We start from the raw sequence: 23,897 nt of genomic DNA on the forward strand, positions 1-23,897 counted from the left end.
TGGCAATGGGGTAGATGGGACTAGGCAAGGACGGGTCGGGGTGACCCAACCTTGGCCCATGTAACTAAATTTAAAAAGAATTACTAAAAATATATATGTATAATTATCTTTCAAAATTAGACATATATTAGAAACATAAAACCCATACTATTAATTTATAATTATATATAAAATTTAAATTTTTAACAGAGTAAATAAGTATAATAAAACGTTTGTCAAATTATCATCCTTAAAAATCAAACCGAGTACGACAACATAACATTTACACTTGAGTAAACAAACACATCAAATTAGAAAAAGATACTTTGAAATTCACTTACCGACATAACATCCATCAATTATCTTAATCAACATGACAAAAGTTTTTGTTTTTATGTAAAATAGTAAAGGATATTTTGGGATTTACTTCATTGATAATAAGTGGCGGAGCCACGTTTTGGCCCCAGCTAGTTTTTTTATTTTTTATATATATTAGTATGAATAATTATAATTTTTATAATTTGATCAGGACTAAAATTATATTTTGGCCCGAACTAAATTTTTTTCTTGACTCTGCCACTGTTGATAATATATATATATAGTATGAATATGGGGTATATTTTCGAGAAGGGATGCTAAATACTTTCTCTATCTTAAGCCAAATTAAAAATGGTTTGAAAATACCCAAATTCAACCTTGACCCCGTAGCTACGTTTGGATCATTTTGTCAACCCTAGTGTTTAGTTAATATTTTTTTTATTGTATTGTATAGATGCAAATGAATACAAAGAGTAATATATTAACTAATAATTTTAAATAAAATTTTAATACTAATTTACTTATAATATTTAAAAATATTATAAATTTATAAACTCTAAGTGTTTACTAGATAAATCAAAATAATAGAAAAAGATATTATTTATTACACAAAAAAATCATATTCATATTTCTTTTCAAAACACGTTTCTATAAATTGTCTTGTATTATATAGTTCTTTTATTATTCAAATAAAACTTTTACATAAAAATAAAATAATTTGTTAATAATCATTCCTTGAGGGGAAAAAAAGTACTTATCAAATTGATGTTACAATAATATGTAGATAAATTAATAAGATGAATTTTTTTTAATCATTACACACAAAATAAATGAATAATCCATGTGATGGAAGGTGATTAAATATGTGGAAGGCTAAGATGACACGTGGTCTAGTCTTAGAATGATATGTGTGGCTTCTAATAAACTGGGCATGGGTTTTATAGTGGTTTGAGAAATAAGGAACTTTGCATCATAAAGAAATGAAACTCGCATTTAGACTATTTTGAATTGGACTATATAAAGGCTAAATTCTTTAGAGATACTCGTTACTCTATTTTATTTGTTCTTTTTAATTCAAGTATTAAAAAGAGTAATGATTAGAGTGCAACAAGTGTATTTTATTTTTAGATATTATGTGTTTATTATATATTATTTTTAAATAATATGCATTTTTTTATAATTTTTTTAAAAAATTAAAAAATAAAAATTTAATGCCTATCGTATTGATTTATTATAAAGTATAACATTCAATAAATAATCATTTAAAAATAAAAAATAATGTATTTTTTCCAGTAATTATCGTCACAATTAAGAGGGAAAGAAAAATAACCATATTGCAAAAAAATTACGTTTGTCGGACTACAAACACTAGGCTCATACACTTAAATACCTTTTATAATTGAATTAAAATATATCGATCATTTAACGCTTCCAGAGCTTGTTTTATGATGAAAATTATCACTTTAGCTTGAGGTGTGTTTGATAAACATTTAAATATATAAAAAACGTACATTATTGAGACATTCCCAAATTAAGCTCAATATTTTGTAAAGTTGAATTTAAAAAGTTTGAATTCACTCGACTCACTCACTCACTCTAATAATTTAATTTAAGCGTTAATCAAATCCCAATTTCAATGTGGTAACCTTTAACAATTACCTTACCGTAGCTTTAAAATAAAAAAATAAAAAAAGCGCACTTTCTCTCTCACTAAATGGGACTACTGTACTGCCTACCGGCCAGCCAATAACTTAACTTGTCTCTGGCAGATGGATGATGGGTCGTACTTGTACTTTGGTAGATCTTCCTCATCAATGCTCACGACCTTTCTCATGTTGCAGAGTTATGGGAAAATGTATCAATCAAATCACAGCCGCGTCAAATGCTCCTTAAATGCAACTAACCATGAAAAGAAGAGAGTACAAACTTTATACATCATCATTATTGCAAGAGCTCTTTAGAAGATAGATAGATGTTATTGCCTTTTTCTCAATGGGAAACAAGTCCAACAGCCTATTGTGAAAACATCAAAACCTTATGAGAAGTGCTTTCACTGGCTAGAATATGTATGGAAACCAACATCAACCCCCCCACCCTCTCCCCCCAACCACTGCGCCCCGCCGCAGAAAGCCCCAACAAAAGAAAAGAGGATATAAGGCAGTGTCGGCTGGTAAACCAACCCTTTCACAAAAAATTTTTAAGTGCACAAACATCAATTCAGATATTACAATCTGTTAGCTACTTTGTTGAAGCTCCCCAGAGCACATGACCGCGTGGAATCACTTCCGAGCATGTCTCTGTCTCACTTAAGCTGGGGGCGCATATTCCTGAATTACTGCTGCTAGCTTATTCCGATCCTCCTCATTCTTTGTCCTTATTAAGAAAGTACGAGCCACAACACTGTTACTTTCGCCGCCATCGTTTACATTGTCATCCTACAAATGCAGCGTCATGCCGGAAAAGAAGAGAAAATTTTATTAAGCCCGGAAAAGAAAATACTTCTGAAATAACTATAATCCGCTGAGAATCCACGCGCACACATGTTCCATTATGATGCGGCAAATACAGGAAAAACTACTTGTTGGATTCACTTCAAAGCATTCTGGAGCCTTTGCATGCTAGGGCAAAATCAGGGAGTGTTTAAAATCACAGATAACAGTCCTTTTCTGTTTTCTTACCCAATAGGCCTAAAGGAATAAGATCCTACTATGTAGATTAATCATCGCAAGGGAGTCGGTGACACAACATGAAGATTAATCATCGCCAAGAGAGTCAAATCTTTTATAAATGTAAACTACTTGAAAGGGTATCAAAATGCCATTTCCCCACTATATGGTCTCTATTCAACTCCAGTAGTGTCGTGCAGTTATCCCCATTTTCCCTTACCTTAATCATTAAAAAGAAAAAAAGAGTACCAAAATACAATAGCAAAAAACAAATAATAATAATAATAATAACAGAGCACCAGAATTACATGCAATGTTCAGAAAGCAATACCCAAAGCTTCATTTTTACGTATTGTTAAAATCTTATAACATGCAAGCACGAAATGGCTGAAAAAGGGGGACCAAGAAATCAACATGAACTTATAAGGTTACAGGTTAGCTCAAAACAACTACGATATCTATATAATTGAACTGTCAAGCAGAAACTGAGCATTTTGGGGAACAAGTCATATGCTTGCTTGAGGAGCAAATGGATGAAATCGGTGTCAGCCAAACCAACAAAAAATTCAAGTTTATTACGATATTTTCACTAAGAGGCATTACCGCAGTGTGGAATATTGCAACAATTGAATTTTTCTGCATGTTTGTCTTGATGCCTGGATATAACAATGCATTTAACAATACCTTTCCCACCTGCCAAGAGAACAAAGTAAATTGATTACTCTGGCTAAAGAGTTAAGAAACACTGAAACCACTGGTGATGCCTGGCTCTTTCTTCACTATGTATAAGCAAATACCTTATTAGATACATGTGAACATATAATAACATTTAAAGAAAGTTCCAAAATAGAAGTACAAGATCAAGAAATTTCTATTTGAATGTCCATTAACATTGACAATTTGTTCTGTAATTTACAACCTTGCCATCACATTAACATATCAAAACTCTATTTTTTATGAGTGCAGTTGAAATAAGATGGTGGATTGAACAGAGTTAGAAGAGACAAATAATGTTAGTATCCTAATGCAAATAGAATCATGCAAGGAAGAATTTCAAAGAGCTAAAAATCCAACAGGTTATTTGAAACCTGCAAATGTGAAGGAAAGAATTCATTCTTGAGAACTGCATCAAATATTAAATTGAATGAAGGCTTCTGTCCTTAAACAAGTGGACCTACAAATCTATATTTTCACCAGGCATTCTCTACCATTTCATAAAAGTAGTAAGAGACCAAAAACAGTACTATCTAATTTGGTCTCCAAACAACATATGGAGCAATAGAAAGCAAATATGAATTAAGAAACTTTCAATTTCAAGCTGAATTCAGCTCTATAAATGCAAAAGATTTGTCGGTAGTAAACTTACATCATTTCGAACAAGAATTGTTGGTCTGGATTCTCTTGTGCCCTTGGTAATACCCTCTTTACATTTGATGGAAAGCTGCCCAGTGCCTCTATCCTTCCATGCATCTTTATCTGCTGGATCACTTGACTGAACAAAGTAGAAAAATAGGGACCAATCACTAAGACAATAAGACAAGAATAATTACAAAACTCCACACACAACAACAACAAATCAAGACTTCATCCAACTTTGTAGGGTCGGCTACATGGATTCTAGCCCACTGATCACTCTGTATCTATGGCGATATCTACAAAAACCCACACAGTTGATTCATAATTCCACAAACATCTGCATCGTTTGATATTTCAAAGTCACCCCTCTCTGTTTCTCCCATAAAGCTTCCTTCTCTTAGAAGAGGAGAGAAGATTGGATGAAAATAATATTTCAAGTCTCTAAATTTCAAACCAGTCCCAGTTAAAATTTGAAATAAAAGCATGTATCATGGGGGTGGTATCTCAGTAAAAGAGACTGTAGATGAGTATATATACAAATTACCTTCACATAAAGCTTGCATTTGACTTCATGTACTACAATAATACCCTTCTCTTCAGTCTTTGCTACAGATGGGCTGCTAGGCTGCTGAAGTTCTTCTGGTGATCCCAAAAATTGAGAGAGAGATAAACAAAGTGCACAACTGAGCAGAGAATAACTTTGCAATGCAAAATTTAATTCTCACACACATCAAATAGTTCTAGTTAACCAAAACAGAAGATGATAAACGAGGAATGGGCATTGCAAAAATAAGCCAAACTAGTCATTGTTACAGCTTGGCAAAGCAAAGTAGGCTTATGCAAGTTAATCCAAACCAACAAATACCATGACATATTTTAAACTGACAGAAAAAATATTAATGATAATAGATAAAGATTGATTTCAATTTTAAGAGGATTAAAGTCTACAGAATAAATGCTTTAGTTCTTTAACTGATCTGCTTCATTTCTAATTGACAATGAATACAAACACAAGCTTTCCCTTCTCATTTGGAAGGGTAGAGTATCATCCAAAATTCACTTCTCATGCAACAAAAAGCCAATCATCAACTTGCCTTTAACTTATGCAACTAGCCTAGCATACAGCTTCAGAGATGAAACTACTCAAAGTAAAAGGGGTTCCATAATCTGTTTTAGACTAAAATGAGTAAAAAGATTAAAATCAAAATATATCAATTGCAAATAATCTCCACATCAAGTAAATTCATTCGCAGAAAATGACAAGTCCTAAGATAGCGATGCAAAGAATCATTCGGATGATTTTAATATTTCAAGATCCTCAGCATGGATAAGTAAAGTTATCAAGTTCTTTGAACATGGATTTATATAGCCCAGATAATGATAAAAGGAGTACCGGTGAATGAATAAAAATATACAGAGGAAGAGAAGACAATGGAGTAACCAACATAACAACAACAATGAAAAAAACAACAATTGCAAGCCTTAAGAGTAACCATTTTAAAAAAGAATTAAGAAAAAACAAACTTTCCTGATACATGCCGCAAACATGTCATTTCACTACAAGGCCACTGTTTTAAAGTAGTGGTGGTAAATACTACATAATCCCAAGGAATGCCTTCATTTTTCACTTAGACAAGGAACAATTTTCATCTCTGTATATCTAGCTTAAAATCATAGCTAGTTATATAAATGAACCAGGGAACCATGGCAGAGGGAAGAGCAGAGTTTGGATTTGACATATTCCCCATAACATTTTGGAGATATAGTATACTCTTATTATAGTTAACAAAAAAGTTCCAGTAAAATTGGCAGTTTCTCCCCTAAAATATTAAAGTGCCTGTAGTTTAGCCATAATTTTGAAAAAGTAAATCAAAATTTAGCTGGATGGCCCCCAAACCTTTTATGGAAAAATAATAGTCTCCTTATTACCAACCATAGCTTATTTCTAAATCTGAAATAATAACTCCAAATATTTCTAGCCAATAATCTCTCCTTATTTCACCAAGCTGTTCATCTCTCCTTTTTTGTTGGAAATCACATGGAGCTTTGGTGCACATTGATATACAACCATATTTCTCAGCCACAATGAGAGAATCTTAGTTCCATCCTTTTTAGGTGTCACCAATGCTTAGTTTTCCACATTGAACTCACAAAAAAAGAGTTAGTAATTCCACCCCTGGTAGGGACCTTATCCTGATCTCTGAGTTCAAAATTGCCAGCAATCTGCCATCATTCACATGATTGGTTCTATCTCGCATCAAGAATTCAAGATATGGTCAGGTTAGGGTGGTTGCAGAAAACTACTAAGCATGGCCACATATGCTTTGTAGTTGCACAATTTAGACAACCGATTGTTTAAATCAATTGAAAGAAATAAACGATCAGATTTTACCAGTTACATAGTCTCCCTAATCATGTGTAAATCCAGCAAAAACAAAGAAAGTAAAAAACATCCTGTTAAGATTACGAGCTCTTTAGATAACTCAATCAATACTTCTTACTGCCAATTCTCTCAACTCCTCACCCAAAATCAAACCAACAACAGAAAATATGCAACTGTAATACAAGAACAGAATTGAACAAAGAAAAGAATGAAAAGATACAACCAAACCAACACAAGAGGCGCGCGATATATCCTGGTTCAGGCTGCAGAAACAGCCCTACATCCAGCCACAAGTCCGAGAGCAATTCCACTAGAAATCTGATGAAAACAGTACAAGATCCCTATCCTCTATGAGTACACTGCACACACTGAGATTACAAAGAACTATCCTTCTCACAGAGCCTTTCCTCTCTTTACAGCAATATCACTCACATTCAGAGACAAAGAATGATCATTTGTTATATCCGACTGCCTCACCCTAAGCCTTCTATTTATAGAGGGTTGAAGGCGGTAATTACAAGGCATTTTATTTTAGCCTACACAAAGACTAAACTAACCCTTATAATAAAACACCTAAGCTAGCCTCTCCCTAACTTAGAATTTCCAGCTGCTTCCATTCACTCGAGGGATCTTCTGTTCTCTTAACCTTCTAGACAGATTTCTCAATGCAAAACCTAACACATCCTTTTACACCTAAAATAATGGAAGGTAAATAACTAATTTACTAGCCAAATGAAGACAATCAAATGCACGGCAATAACTAGTTAGATAAACAAACCTTGGAAAGCATGACCAGCTCATGATCATAGCAACAGTCATTAAAAGAAATTCTAATAATTAAGTACATATAACAAGAAGAGTTGCATGTCTCACCACCCTCCCCATCATCAGCAGCATCATTGTTTAAGGGTACCGAACTTTGGTTTCCTGGAACAGAAATGAGAATAGACTTCAACATTTACAACCAGAAAATGAGAACTATCCGAACACTCTAAAATAACTATAGTTGCAGCAATATTCAGAGATCTCAAAAGTCAAGCATCATTAGTTTATTTTCATTCAGTCCCTCAGCTTTAAATAAAAATGGAGATTGCAATTCAGTAAATATCAGAACTTTGAACAGAGAGCATGGATACCACATGCGCCCCCCCCAATATATTTGTTTTTTGGTTATGGTTGAGGAAGGTGATTGGCCAGCTAAAATTGTAGCAGATACCACCTAGTAGGATTAAGACTTAGTGTTGTTATTGTATATTTTCTTTTAGGTTGGAGGACATTATAAACTTAAAATAACAATAAATCTCCCCTGGGTTGAGGGCTTGAGAAACATTACATAGTAAATGAACAAGCATTTAGTTAGTTCTCTATCATGTGAAAAAGAAAAAAAAAAATCATCTACATCATCAAAAAAAAAAAACTTTTTAAGGGCTAGGAAAGGAGAAAGAAATAGGTTGGTTCAACGAAAATAAAAAGTATTTGAGTATAATGCAATGACAACAGTGTTGGCCAAAGCCAGAGCACTGGCTGAATTGTGCACATGGCAATTCATTATAAAAGTAAACAGCATTCTTTGTGGAATTTCTCCTTGAAAGATGCCTAAAGTATGATTATCCAGATTCAAATTTGTACTTAAACAAATTCATATGGTTAATATTGGAAGGGAGCATAACCTATGAATGTTTATGCTATCATGTTTAAAGTGTATATAACCGATCAGACAGTGAGCAAATGCCAATACACACTAAGAGTTCTAGACATCATCACAAAGTTCACAAATGGAAGAATTAATAAATAAGATAAAAATCATTAATAAGTTGTTCTCTTCCTTTTCTTGATACATGTCCAAATGGCATATTTAAGAAAGCATACAGAACCGTCCAAGTTCACCAAAAGTAAGACCCATAAACAAGAGAGTAGAGTAGAAATCCCCTACCCCTTTCCAGTGCCCCCTTCAATGCCCCATGAATTCCAAAGGTCCATGTTGTCATATTTGCTAGTTAGCAGAGTTTCAATTCTCATAATTTGAGTGTGTTTTCTGTTATAAATATACAATTTATTAAAAATGATGAATAAAAAGTACTTGTTATAAAAAAATAGTTGAGCATGTCATGAAATAATGATGACATGGACCAATGAGTTCATAGGGCATAGAAGGGAAGAGGACACTCGAATGGGGAAGATGATCTCCATTCTAAACAAAACCTAAAATATGGCAAAAAAATGGACCTACCAAATGTCAAAGGGGTTTGACTTTTAAAAATTCCAGCAGTCCATGAAGGTGTAGAGCTTGCAGTTGTACCAGATAGACCAAATAAACCCTGCTCCTGGAATGGCTTTATGTGGCTATCCTTACTTTCAGATACAAGCTTCTTTGGGGCAAGTTGAGATTCCAATTTATGTGGATTGTCTTCTTTCATAGCATTTGCTTTCAGCCAACTAACAACATCACTAAATTTCTCCTGAAACATTTGAATGAAGAAAATCTATCACAATAACTAACACTACTTTCAAGTAATCAAATTTCAACTAATGATAATCACAAAAGGCAGGATTACAATCCCTCAACAGGAGGTTTATATGACAACACAGAAATGGATCTCAGCATATCTAGTTTAACCTACATGAGTCCTGTAACTAAAGCTCCTAGAGGCTAGAGACCTGATGAAATCCACGGTACATATTTGAAGCCAACCCTAGGTTAAAACACTCAAAAAGTTAGAGCCAGCTTAAATACTCAAATCCAACTTCAATTGTGGTTGAGCTAGCAAATATGTTGTGAACGTTTGTCCACTACAGCAAGGTTTTTATCAAGCAGAAAAAGTAACAAACTTAAAAATTTTGCGATCAGTTTATGTTATATACATCCCCCTACCCAAATCATTCACCCAGTTAGCCAGTTATGAGCAAATCAAAGTACTGGGGAAACGATTAAGAATCATAATGTACAAATTGCTTAACAGTAATGGAAAATTACCATTATGTTTGAAGCATGAGCTAGGTAATCTCGCACTCCATCTTCCCAAAGTTCATCAGGGTGATTTTGTAATTGTGATTGGACCCAGCTGTTTAGCATAAACAACTCCAAAGTTTTACAAGTGAAGATGTATATTTAGGACACCAAACACAAAAATATGGGAGTATGGATCGAGCAAATAGTAAAACTCATACTCATTATGCAGTTTGGCTTAGCAATAGACACCAGTGATGCAATTATTTCATTGGGTTTTCATAGATCTGAAACCAACTTTTATTGGGAATAAGATGGAAAGGAGGAAAGATCTCATGAAGAAAAATGAAGAAGAAAAACTTATTAAAAACAAAAAGCTTAACAGGAAGAAGAAGAAAGAACGGAGGAAAGGATCCAAATGCCTTTCAAACATTCAATAAAGGATTTTTCTTTTAGCTAAGCTAGAGAAACAAAAATTAACAAAATAAATCTGTCATTAGACAAGTACAACAAATAAGTGTACTTATTTAGCAAAACCATAGAAAGCTGTACGGGAAAGATTGGACCTTGCAAATTGGGAATTGAGTGCTCTCACATGCTGCCTAGATGATTCAGCACGGTGCACATCCAAGGGGGGTGTCTTCGTTGGTTGCTGCTGAGATGGTTCTGCCCTGTGAATATCAAATGGGGATCCTGCCATTATTCGTTTACTCTGGAACTGCAAAAGGAAAGACCAATAAAGAATTAAATATTCTGTCAGGAAATAAAAACATTTATGTATTTGAGAGATAAATGCAAAACAACAACATACCAAGCTTTAATCCCACTAGATAAGTGGCTACATAAATTCTAGCTCGTTGATAATCATTTGTCTAAAACTCATGATGTTTCATATGACTAGTTTCACTATTAGATCTTGAGACCACATGCATCTTCAAATGAGTAATGCTTGAGGCCATGACCAACAGGGGTTTTCACCCCAAGTCTTATTCCATCCTTAATCTATAATCATCAGATATGTCCATGAAAATGTTAATTCTTACGGATTTAAGACTACATTCAACTAATGCTGCGGCGATCCTATCTTTTTTCTCAGTGCACTCAAGCAATGCAATGTGTCACTAAGAGGGTGGTTGTGCCTCAATGAATTGCCCATTTGTCCAGAATCCATGATGTGTAATATAACAAGTTTTACACTGGTTGTTGGCTACTTAACGCCTCCTTTATCCAGGCTTGAGACTGGCTGTAAATAAGAATCCACAAGGCATTTTCGGATGAGTAATACATGAGGCCATACCAGTGTTATTAAAGGCCCAAGGCGCACTAAGGCGCAAAGGGTCTTGGAGCCTGAGGCGCAAGGCGCAAGGCGAGGCACGCGCCTGGCAGGTGCAAGGCACATGCTAACTAAGAAGAAAGAAAAATATACTTCTTAATTGAATAATAAGTCCTAAAATAGATCCTAATCACATATCAACATTTATGTTTTCAAAAAATTCAAGAATTCAACATATATTAAATAAATCACAACATAAACATACTTCATGACATAAACATACTTCAAGAAGAAGCAGTTGCAGGCATCAACAAATAAAAATTTTAAAAAAAGGGAACTAAAGAAGAAGAAGAACAAGAACAAGAGGAAGAGAAGAAGAAGAAGAAGAAGAAGAGAAGAAGTAGCAGCAGCGTAAGAAAGAAGAAGAAGAAGCAGAGGAAAAGAATAAGAAGAAGAAGAAGAAGTTAAGCAGCAATGGAAGAAGAAGAAGAAGAAGTTTAGCAGCAGCGGAAGAAGAAGAAGAAGTTTAGTAGCAGCAGCGTAGTAAGAAGAAGAAGAAGACGAAGTTTAGCAGCAGCGGAAGAAGAAGAAGTAGTAGTTTAGCAGCAGCGGAAGAAGAAGAAGAATGTTTAAAAAATAAAACATGCTGAAAAATCAGCTGCGCCTGGCTGGATCTCGCCTGGCCTGGGCATGGCAAGGCAAGATGGCTGCGCCTTGAGGGGCCTTGCGCCTAGGCGCGCCTTTAACAACACTGGGCCATACAAAATAGAGAATTTCCACTCCATGAAACTAGAATTGTGTTGAGCACCAAAATTCTTGGGCCTCCATGAAACTATTCCGAATGTGTACCTCGTTATACATTGATATCTAAAAAATCTTAAACCTATTCAGACACTTCAGAGAAACATGAATCATTATGGGCGAGACACACTTGAAAACATATTACAAATTCAAAGAAGCCTAGGAGGTACATTAGTTAATAGAATACAAGTTTAAAGAATAAACTTAGAATTCAATCAGCAAAAGAAAAAAAAAAACTAGAATTTGAAACATGGCTTCTTTTACTACCAACATTTCTGTAATGTCAGAAATACATTACTTTACTCAATCTGTTTCACATAAAATCTATATTGTCGTCCACCTGCTCCCATCTTTTCATATCCTTGTAGCTTTAGATCTCGTATTGAGTATTTCCAAAGAAACAAAGTAATTTTTATCAGTGGAGTCCTCATTCCCAGGTGGGGTACTATCATAAAGAGGTTCAATCATGAATTGATCTTTGAGGTTTACAAAGTCAAAGATCAGACTGAAGAGCTAAATGACATGTTCATTGATAGTAAGCAACTCAAAAATGGATCTACTTGAAAGTTACAACTTGCAATAGTTTTGCCCATCTTATAAATATTGGTTCTTGATTGATGATTTTGGTGACTTGGCCAACAAAAGCATATAAAACTATAACTTCTTTTGACATATTCCTGCAGTATGTCCTTATTTTCTCCGAACCAGCGTGTCCCACATTTGTATTTTGCATGCATACCATACTTCTTATCAGGGACTGGTACTTAGAATTAAAATAAGTGTTTGCAAAGAAAAACAAGAAGATGCTTCAAAATTGAGCAATTAAAACCAAGACAGACATTTATTGTTGCTAGGGTCACGCAATTATTTAAACCAAGACGGAACAACATGGAAGACCAACACTCCGATGATCTCCCAACTTTCCACATACTGCAACAGCTTCACTTGTTCAATATTTTACAAATCAGTTTTCAGTTTCAATAATTTCCTACTCCATTACATCGGAAGTTCATATAAGCTCAACATTGGAGAATCGCCAACGCAAGCTCATAGGTAAGTAGATACAGGATGGATAAGTAAACGCATAAAAACAAACACACGAATGTGCAATTCAATGAAACAGGAAGAGAGCAGAAAGAACAAAAATAGGGTTTCAGATAGCAGCGATTAAATTGTAATAAGGGACTTACAAAGGGATCGCTACTACCGTCGAGATTGGAGTCGGAACCGGCGAGACGTTTCATTCCTGCCACTGCTAATCGATTGATGGATTTGATTCAAACCAAATGATTCGGCAATTATCGCTGCGCTTCCAAGTAGAGGAAGCGCAAGCTGGGGAAAAAAAAAATTCACTTTTTAGGGTTCTTCAAAATTTATTGCGCTCTTCATCTTTGTCGTGTACCCGGGCCCTTATCGTTTTTATGAAGAAGGGGGAATTGGACGAGGAAGGATCGTATCCGTTGAAAATGGCAGGGGTTTCTAGCTTTCAATTGGGATCGTTGGATTAGACTACTTTTGAGAATGAATTGAGTGTGGGTGTCTGGCTGGTCGGTCGGGGTCCGTCCGTACACATTAACGCCGTCGCTATCGTTAGTGGGCATCTCACGTTGAGCCCACGTGCTTGAGTTACTGGGTGGGGCCCGGCCAGCAACACTCAGATTTCCTGGCGGCTGCTTGCTTCGAGTTCGTGCTAAACTTTTTCTCCATTTTATTTTTTTTGTAGGTAATAAATAAGATAAAATTATATTAATATAAGTTTAAAATATTTTTTATTTATAAAATTTAAAATAAATTTATTTAAAGGGAGAGAAATAAGATAAATTTATTTAAATAATTCAAGATAAGAAATTATTTAACTATTTTTTAAGAGTTGTCAAATAAATATAATAAAAAATTTAAAATATTTTTTATATCTAACTTTTTTTAGTATGCGAAGAAAAAGACATCCATTTTGTATGTATTTAGATATTTAAGGGTGATAAATTTATTATATTTTATTTTATTTATAAATTTAGCTAAAGGCAGTCCAAATTGGATTTAAAGCAGAAATGCTTTCCAAGGAAAGGAGCAAAAATTCAACCCGTTGAACGCAGCAGCGCCACCCAAAACAAATCACGTTACAATGGAGATAAAGAAGCAAAGTATTAGGTTTCGTTTTTTTTTACTGTTTTTAAGTTATTTTTAATTTTTAATTTTTTAAAATAATAAAAATATATTTTTTTTACTATTTTTAAAAATATAATTTTGAAAACAAAAAACAAATTGTAAAGAAAACTCTAAATAACAAAAAATTATTTTGAGTGCTTTCAAGCAAAACAAACTTAAAACTCAAAACACATTTATTTATTTAGTTATATTTTATTATTGTAATAGAAAAAAATTTATAAAATTCATTAACTTTAAAATATATATATTTTTTTAATAATATATTAACATTAAATATTTTTAATTTATTGAATAAAATATAATTAAAAACTTATTTTTAAAATTTTGAAGAGAACATATTTTCTAATTTTCTATTTTAAAAAATAGTTTTTTAAAATAATAAATTGAATGCATTTTTAATTTTTTAAAAATAAACTATTAAAATAAAAAATTAAAAATAAATTCAAAACTTAAAACTAAAAATTGAAAAGTAAGAAGAATACAGCATTTGTCATTGTTTCACCAACTACTACTCTCAGGAGTACTGTGGGTCAGTACTGTAGAGATAAAAAAGTGAACTAGCTCGCATATTATAAGCTAAAAGCAAGATATTGAAGATTAAAACAAAGCGCAAGTCTAAAAACAAAAGAAATTTGGAAAACCATAACTACTGCTAGTACTAGTACTAGTCCCCACTATCGACTAAGTACCAAAATTTGAACATATTCGAACCCCCAAAAGAGGAATGGAAAACAAGTTGTTCTCTTCTCCCCGGACCAGTGGATGATGATGATGATGATGCCTGCAGGCTTTTGGAATTTTGGTTTTGCTGCATCAAATCAAATTATATATATTCACATTTTGCACCTAGCTAGCTACTGGATCTTGGATTCCATGGGATCATCATCCAACAGCTCGTTCAGCAACGAAGCAAATAGCTCCATCTCCAGCTCCATGGCCACCTCTTCTTTCTCCTCATTCTCCAACTTCTTCCACCTTCCTCCCCTCTCCATCTCTCTCACATACGCTTCCCTGTTCTCCTCCACTTCCCACTCCAACAACATGATCCCGTCATCATGCGCTTGCCCCCTCATCCAGTCTCTCGCCACATTTAGGACCTCCTGCTCCTTCTCCAATTCCGCCTCTGCTTCCGCTCCCATTCTCTCCGCGAAGAAATCCAGCAGTAGATTCTCCGCATCGAATTTAAACACCACCGATGGAATTGGAAGGTGAGTGGATTTCAACAGCTCCAGCAAGGCCACAGCTCTTTGCTGTGCTTCTTCTTCTTCTTCTAATTCAAGCGATGATGATTCGTCCGAGAACTGCTTCTCGAGGTCCACTGCTTGAGCTTCCAGCTGAGCAACCCTCTCGAACCGCCTCGCAGTCTTCCGAATAAGCTTCTTCTGTCTTGTTCCTATATATACATATAAATGGATCGAATTAATTAATATCAAGTTCCAGAATTCATTTCTCAATTATTTAATCAGTCTGAATGTGTTTGATCGATCACAGAGAAGACGGAGAGGCGGCTACGTACGTACCTTCCATGGAATTAGCCAGGCGCCTGTGTTGAAATGGAGATGATGATGAGGAGACCTCCTCATCGTCGTCATCGAACGGAAAATCAAGCACAGATACCGGACTGAATTGCTCTTTCTCTTCTTCATTCCGCCATTTGTTCTGTGTTCACAACAAAATATATTAATTTATTGGGAGTGATAGTGGATATTGCCCTGCTTGCAAAGACCCCATTTGACAAGCCATTGTCAACCACACTACACGCCACCGCCAAGTAACACTTTACTGTTCATTTCATGCCCACATAACAGAAGACCACATGGTCAACAGATAGACAGACTACCGACAGATCGGGAATTTTTGAAATACCACCAATACCCCCGCATCCGACGAGGCCATTAAGGTAATATAGACAAGGCGGAATAATCTAGTATCCCGTGCACCACCACACCAGGTAAACTCCGAGAATCCTCGCCGTGGATCCCGCGAATAAGCAACAGTACCGGGATCGTCGGCATCGGAACACTCTGCGGTATTTAATTTCGTAGGCCCGAGAAGTAGACTGTACTTCCCCAGAACGAGATATACCCCACACGTGAATTTCAGGAAACCCCGTAAGTCGAGGTCCAGCTGTGAAACAAATATATTTTACTACTACCTCCAGAGAAACACACTGTCTCCACACCGCTTGCGACTGGCCGACTTTTACTGGAAGTAGTAAAAGCTTAGGAGGTATTAACCTCGCGTTCAGATTATATATAATTTTGTAGGTGCGAAGCAGAATATAAAATCTCTATTTTCTGACTTACCTTAGAGTTCGCCTCCGTGGAATCATCACCGACAGTTACGCCGACTCTCTTGCCGGCCCTGGCCGGCTTCTCACCGGCGACGACGTCATTTTCACCGGAACTTTCCGAATTGCCGCTCGAGCTCTGTAAAGAATCCGACGTAAAATCGCTCTCCGACCAGCTGTGGCCGTTACTGTTGGTTTCGCTGACTGAGCTGTTGGAGTAGCTGGCGGTGGTTACGGTTGAGGTAGTGGCGGAAGTGAGGGCGGCGGAGGGAGAGGAATCCGACGGATATTTCTGTTCTAGAAAATACATGAATGATTTCCAGCTGCGCTGCTGCTGCATATCCTTGTCAGTTTTCTTCCAGAAGCTTCGTCTCAGGAGCTTCCGCGAGAGACTCCTCGGCAAAATTGAGCTCTTCGTTTTCTTCTGTTTGGAAGCAGACGACGGCGACTTGGTGGAGGCGAAGGGGAGGAATTTGACGGCGTTGATCGCCGCCTCGGAGGCCCGCTGGAACGCCGACATCGTCGTCGTCGAAGCGCTCTTTGATTTGCTCTTGAGAAATCGTTTCCCGTGACCCGAAGAGTCTGTCGTGTTGAGATCCATGTCGACGAGGAATCGCACGGTGGTGCAGCATTGGCGCCGGGGATACGACCGGAAGCCGTTGGAGGAACAGGAGCTCAGATCATCCAACAGATAGTCCTTCAGCATCAGCGGCTTCCGCAATGGCTTCTTCGCGTTGGAATCGTGAGAATTCAACCCCACCATTTTCAAAAGCTTTCAAACTGCAGAGAAGAAGAGAATAACGAAACGAACTACAACATGTGAGCATTGACCAAAGAGGAAGAAGAGAGGAATCCAAGACAGCAGTTAATTAGGTCTGAGAGAGATGCAAAAAGGCTGATAAAACAAACAAAAGTTGCATTTAACTCTTCACCTTGCAGAGACAGTTCAGCTGTAGCTGCCTGACCACACCGATTATTTCTGGAGAGAGAAAGTAGAGATGAGTTGAAGGATCGATATGTGATGAATGGAAGCAAATTAAGGGGGGTCCAGCCGGGGTTTTAAAAGTGGGGAGAGGGGGGGCGAGAGTGAGAGGCAGGTTCCACTTCCAGAGGAGGTGAAGATCTCAAGGCGGTAATGAGTTAAGATTGATCAGAAGGAGCTCGGCATTGGCTATGGAGAGAAGAACAGCACCTGAGCGACACTCAGAGGTAAAAAAAAGAAGAAGCTTGGATGCTTCTTCCTTCCACTGGCTTTTTTGAATCTCAAGTTTGATTAGTTTAATGTTATAATTTTGATTCGTTTAAATTTGTTTTGTTTCAATTCAATGCGCTGCTGTCGTACGATCTTCTGTCCAAATCTCATCGCCTGTTTAACACCAACACTTACATTGGGCACTTGTACCAGTGACCCCTCGTTGACCTTGCAGGGGCCTTTAATTACATAAAAGATTTGTTTTGGCTATGCGTTTTTCTTTAAAACTTTTAAATTAGGAAGTATTTAATTTGATTATAGTATTTAAGTTAGGTAGTATTTAAATTAATAATTATCTGTTTGATTTGAGAGAACTAATAAACTATTATAACTTAATAAAAAGAAGAAAATAGACATGTTATTGAATGATGTAAATTTTTATTATTAAATATTAATAAATTATATATAATTATTAAAAATATATTAAGATTATAAATTATATGTATTATATATGTTATATAATAATAGTATATATTATTATGTATTATTATTATATATATGTTTATATTACTATTTTATATATATATATATATAGTTTGGCCATGGCAACAGTGCGGAAAAGATGAGGGCAATGGACGGCCGGCGACCCGATAGGCGTTGGCGCTGGCGATGATCTGCTAGCATGACGACGCTGGGCAGCGAGGCAGCTTGTTGCGATGGCAGCGATAGGCAACTTGCAACATCGACAATGGTGGCGATATGCTCATAGGGTGGTATTAGGCGGTGACAACGCCCATTTATGGAGGAAATCCAACAATTATGGAAGAGAATATGAGAATGGAAGATGAGCATAGTGAAGGAGAAGATGATAGTAGGGATAGGGGTTGTAAATTTTGATATTGTTGGAAGGTAAAATGGTCATTGAATTGATTAACACAAAAAGCTCCAGAGAGCGATTTTGCAAAAGCGGGAGGGTGATGGCTTTCCAAAAATACTGTTGGTTAGCGTTTTTGCTCTATAACTTTTAAGTTGTTAATAACATCCAAACATATAACAAAATAAGTTTCATAACTTATACGCTAAATTAATAAGTTAAAAGCAATCAAACCGCGTTGCCAAACTAGCGGTAAAAAGCAATCACAAATTGGTGCTACTGATAAGCTCTCTTATACATATATAATATATTTATGGGTTAAGGGCTGGCCCAGCCCACAAGAGGGAGGACAACATGCCGTGCAGGCCCAATTCCCTGGGCCCAAGGGCCACAGCCCGTTCAACAAAATATTCAATATGCCTTTATATTAATCTTAATATTATTCACCAATTCAAATTAGCAAGTACCATCAAACATCTTCCCATTCTTATGCAAATATGCCCATCCCAAGTTAGTACCATTAACAGATAAAGTGATAAATTATAAATATTTTATTGTACAAAATATTAATTTATAAACGATTAATTCATACAACGGCGCTTCAATAATTGAAAAATATGATGTTAATCTATAATGTGTACAATATTAAAATTTGATATCTCAATTATTAAAAATTACTATTTTAAATCTTTAACATAACGGAACATTAATACGTGTATGAATATGTTCGTTTTTTGTGAGTGACACTTCACGTGGACAGTCAGTTAATAATATTTAAATAAGTTTACTGGTTTATTGTGCTCTCTTAATAGTTAAAAAATATGATGTTTTATCCCTAATACACAAAAATGTCAATATTTCATATCTCAACCATTATAAATTGTTTCTTTAAATTCTTATCCTAATTGAGAGCAAATAAAGTTGTTTTCTATGTCCCGTTGAAAAGAAAAAATGCCATATCATAAAAAAGTCACATCAACGAGACACATAAGATTAAAATTTACCTTGATAAGGAAAATACCAAATTACTCATAGCTTAAAAAAAATTCTAGATCCCAAACATCTTAATATTTGAATCACTAACCCAAAGACCGTTACATTCTTCTAGTCTAAATCACAAAATATAATAGAACTAATATTTATTATTTATCTTTGTTGAACTCAATTATCTTGTTCTTTCATTCTCTTATTTATATCCTATTTTATGTCACAAGGTAAAGACTTAAAACTGTTAGTCCCTTAGATAATAGTCACTCAAGAGATAGGTGAATTGAGTGATTAATTATTTATCTATATAATTATTCGTTCAATCTTATGCTGTATCTATGTTACTGAATCAACAAGACAAATATGAAATCAATAAAGAATGAGTAATGAACACAACAATATACAGTAGTTTGATGTATCACAAACACCTGATCCACTATCCCAAGATTTCAACCACATTTGCAGTTCTACTAAACCAATCAACACCAAAGATTTTTCCTTAACTTATCTTAAAAACTACACACAAACACGTAAATTTTCATTGGATCTAGGAAACTGAAACAAACCACACAAGAGTTTAAAAATTACAAATATTATCCTCATAGGTACACAAATAAATCATGAAATCAAAATATTACAAGGCAACAGCAAAATAATAATCGATTATACCCTCAGTTGATGGAGATGAAAAAAAATCAATTTTCAGCGCTTCGACCTCCGACTGCGTTGGGTTTGTTGTTGAATGTGCAATAGGGTACGCAAGCCTTACGGATCTTGGATGTGACAATAGAGACTTTGAAAACTCTTTTAACGGCTCTCGGAACGTTCAGAATATCATCAAGGAACCTTTAATCCAAGCTTGAGTTGTATTTATACTCATTAGGACGACTTGCTTTCGATTTAGTTTTTATGCATGTTAAGCTTGAGTAGTCGATTAAGCTAAATCTTTAATTGATTAATGCTCAATCTTTAGTCGACTAAGCTGAATTTGGAGTCAACTTACTTGGATTTATAGTCAACTTATGGGGAGGTTTAGTCGACTATTTGACAACACTTCTCGACCAAGCTGATAAATGTTGCGAGGAAGAAAAACTTGTGCAGAGATGCTTTGTGTTCAATCGACTAAAGCCATAGACTTATACGACTAATGACCCAAATATGCAGAAAATGAATTTGTTCCATTAAATTCTATTTGTAAAATGGTTTTAGTAAATAAAAATATTTTACTATAATTAAAGCCATAGAAAATATTAAAAATAAAATTGAAGGACAACAATTTGTGCATAAGTTAAAATTGGTCCTTTTGTTAATTATCAAAACTCCAAAATTAATTAAATATATCAAGTTGGCTCAATAAAAATAATAATTTTTAATAGTTGAGATATAAAATTTTGATATTTTGCACATTAGATATTAAAACGCCATATTTTTTAATTATTGTGAGAGCACAACAAACCAATCAACCTAATCAAATACTACCAACCGCTTATCCACATGACATGTCACTTATAGAAATGGGCTCGTTCATATACGCGGTAACATTCTATTACAGTAAGAACTTAAAGTAATAATTTTTAATAATTGAAATATCAAATTTTAATAATTGGTATATTAAAAATAAAAATATTATATATTTTAATTATTGAGTATGCACAACAGGTATAAAGCTAAAAGCCATTTATAAACCAAAAAAAAGATAGAATACGAAGAATAAATAAAAGTCAGGTTGGTAGAGACTCTATGTTTGATAGTTTAGGTATGTTTGATAGCATTTAGTTGGAAACGAAAGTATTTTCGAATTTGCATAGAAAATAAAAATCATCTCTCTCTAGATGAAATTTTCCATGAAAAAGAGACAAGAACATGATTTAATGATTGTACCATGGAATTCAATTTCATAAAAAATATAGATGAAATTCAATTCTTTAGATGCGACATTTTTCATGTATTTTTTATGCTATCAAATACATCTCAAATTTACTATGAAGAAATCTAGCAGAAAAATAATATTGTAAAAAGAACCAAATAATCTATATATTATATATTATAACAAAACAGCCGTCAAAATTTTTCCCGCCCATTTTCAGTTACTATTTTAATATTTTATTATATTTTTTAATTTTTTTTGTTTACCCAAAATAGAATTTTTATAGGTCATTAATTAAGTCTAGATTGGTGAAAAACATGTAGTTCTTGGAACACGTAAATGATTTTTTTATGGTTGAATAGAGTTTGGAAAATGTGTAAGCATGCTGGTAGATGAAGAGACAAGATCTAATCTATATTATTAATTTTTAAATATTAATATAAAATATTAATTGAAATAAATTACAAAAAAATAAAACTTTCTTAAATCGGGAGAAATCTTGAGATATCAGGTAATACCGTCGAATACCAACTGCCAAGTAAATTTTTTATTTTATTTTTATTTTATATATAGTTTAATTAATTTAAATTTATTTTTTTTATAATTTTAAATGTTATAATTTTATATATAACTTAAATGTTATAATTTTATTTTTTAACTTTATTTTTTTTATTACTTCCTTAAAAATGTGACATGTCTTAAATGTGATAATTAATTGCTAGAGGGAATATGTAAAATCATGTATGGATAATCAATTTTAAAATTTTGATTATTATTATTTATATAATTTATTAATTATTTAAATTATCTTTATTTTATATATAGTTTAACTATTTTAAATTTATTTTTTTATAATTTTAAATGTTATAATTTTATATATAACTTAAATGTTATAATTTTACTTTTTAATTTTATTTTTTTATAGTTTAATTTGTTGTTTTCTTAAAAATATGACATGTCTTAAATGTGCTAATTGATTGCTAGGAAAAATATGTAAAGTCATGTATGTATAATTAATTTTGAAAATTTGATTATTATCATTTATATAATTAATTAATTATTTAAATTATATTTATTTTATGTAGTTTAATTAATTTAAATTTATTTTCTTATAATTTTAAATGTTATAATTTTATATATAACTTAAATATTATAATTTTATTTTTTAACTTTATTTTTTTGTTGCTTTCTTAAAAATTTGATTTGTCTTAAATGTGGTAATTGATTGTCAGGAGAAATATGTAAAGTCATATATGGATAATTAATTTTAAAAATTTTATTATTATCATTTATATAATTAATTGATTATTTAAATTATTCTTATTTTATATATAGTTTAATTATTTTAAATTTATTTTTTTATATTTTTAAATGTTATAATTTTATATATAACTTAAATGTTATAATTTTATTTTTTAACTTTATTTTTATTTGTTGTTTTCTTAAAAATGTGACATGTCTTAAATGTGGTAATTAATTGCTAGGAAAAATATGTAAAGTCGTGTATGTATAATTAATTTTGAAAATTTGATTACTATCATTTATATAATTAATTATTTATTTAAATTATCTTTATTTTATGTAGTTTAATTAATTTAAATTTATTTTCTTATAATTTTAAATGTTATATTTTATATATAACTTAAATATTATAATTTTATTTTTTAACTTTATTTTTTTGTTACTTTCTTAAAAATTTGATCTGTCTTAAATGTGATAATTGATTGTCAGGAAAAATATGTAAAGTCATATATAGATAATCAATTTTGAAAATTTGATTATTATTATTTTTATAATTAATTGATTATTTAAATTTATTTTTTATATTTTAAAATATTATAATTTTATATATAATTTAAATATTATAATTTTACTTTTTAACTTTTTTTTATTATTTTCTTAAAATTTGACCTGTCTTAAATGTGGTAATTGATTGTTAAACATGTAAAATCATGGATAATCAATTTTGAAAATTTGATTATTACCATTTATATAATTAATTGATTATTTAAATTATCTTTATTTTATATATAGTTTAATTAATTTAAATTTATTTTCTTATAATTTTAAATATTATAATTTTAAATATAACTTAAATGTTATAATCTTATTTTTTAACTTTCTTTTTACTTCTTTAATAATTTGACCTATCTTCAATGTGGTAATTAATTATTAGGAGAAATATATAAAGTTGAATAATCAATTTTGAAAATTTGATTATTATTATTTATATAATTAATTGATTATTTAAATTATCTTTATTTTACATACAATTTAATTAATTTAAATTTATTTTTTATAATTTTAAATGTCATAATTTTATTTTTCAACTTAATTGATTATTGTCATTTATTTAATTCTCATTTTTTCCATTGGTCTACTCCGAAGATGTGCTATATGTTGGACTTGGAGAAATTAAATACAAATTAAATTTGTGTTTTGAAAATTATGTTAAATAAGATTCAGATTGTGTGGCAAAGCGTGGGAAAAAAAGAGAAACTTAATGGTGATATGTGATTTGATAAATTGAGAGAAATTGAAGAATTTGAAGAAAGAAAAATTAATAGAATAAAACAAATATCTCTCTCTCTTCTTCCTCTTCATTCCCGTTCAACACTTTCATTTCCTCTCTTCTCCTTTCTCAATTCTTCTTCTTAAATTTTCTCTTCTTCTTTACTTTTATTTAGTAAATTTTAATCGTATTTTTTTATCCAGTTTGGTCTTCTGGTGTAACATAGCACCACTATTCTATGAAGTGAGTGATATGAATACAACTAGAAAAAATTAAGCATTGAGGG

General features: G+C 32.8%; 2 protein-coding genes across 4 annotated transcripts; both read right to left on the reverse strand.

The window, feature by feature from the left end:
• Positions 1 to 2,450: 2,450 nt before the first annotated feature.
• LOC127813608 (uncharacterized) lies at positions 2,451 to 13,122 on the reverse strand. 3 transcript variants are annotated; one of them, XM_052354654.1, is made up of 9 exons: positions 12,914 to 13,122; positions 10,216 to 10,367; positions 9,677 to 9,764; positions 8,933 to 9,161; positions 7,576 to 7,629; positions 4,861 to 4,958; positions 4,330 to 4,455; positions 3,567 to 3,656; positions 2,451 to 2,732 (listed from the first exon to the last, which is right to left on the reverse strand). In XM_052354654.1, exons 1-9 carry the CDS (start codon positions 12,965 to 12,967, stop codon positions 2,604 to 2,606), a joined length of 1,020 nt encoding a protein of 339 aa, XP_052210614.1. In that variant the 5' UTR covers positions 12,968 to 13,122; the 3' UTR covers positions 2,451 to 2,603. The 3 variants fall into 3 exon arrangements, with proteins under 3 accessions (XP_052210614.1, XP_052210615.1, XP_052210616.1); XM_052354655.1 differs by having other exon boundaries at positions 4,864 to 4,958; positions 12,914 to 13,121; XM_052354656.1 differs by having other exon boundaries at positions 12,931 to 13,078.
• A 1,308-nt stretch (positions 13,123 to 14,430) lies between these two features.
• LOC127813378 (uncharacterized) lies at positions 14,431 to 17,477 on the reverse strand. The gene is made up of 4 exons (XM_052354323.1): positions 17,112 to 17,477; positions 16,196 to 16,959; positions 15,410 to 15,548; positions 14,431 to 15,282 (listed from the first exon to the last, which is right to left on the reverse strand). Exons 2-4 carry the CDS (start codon positions 16,940 to 16,942, stop codon positions 14,744 to 14,746), a joined length of 1,425 nt encoding a protein of 474 aa, XP_052210283.1. The 5' UTR covers positions 16,943 to 16,959; positions 17,112 to 17,477; the 3' UTR covers positions 14,431 to 14,743.
• Between the last annotated feature and the right edge of the window lie 6,420 nt (positions 17,478 to 23,897).

This window comes from Diospyros lotus, chromosome 11 (genome assembly GCF_014633365.1).
Source record: "Diospyros lotus cultivar Yz01 chromosome 11, ASM1463336v1, whole genome shotgun sequence".
NCBI lineage: Eukaryota > Viridiplantae > Streptophyta > Magnoliopsida > Ericales > Ebenaceae > Diospyros > Diospyros lotus.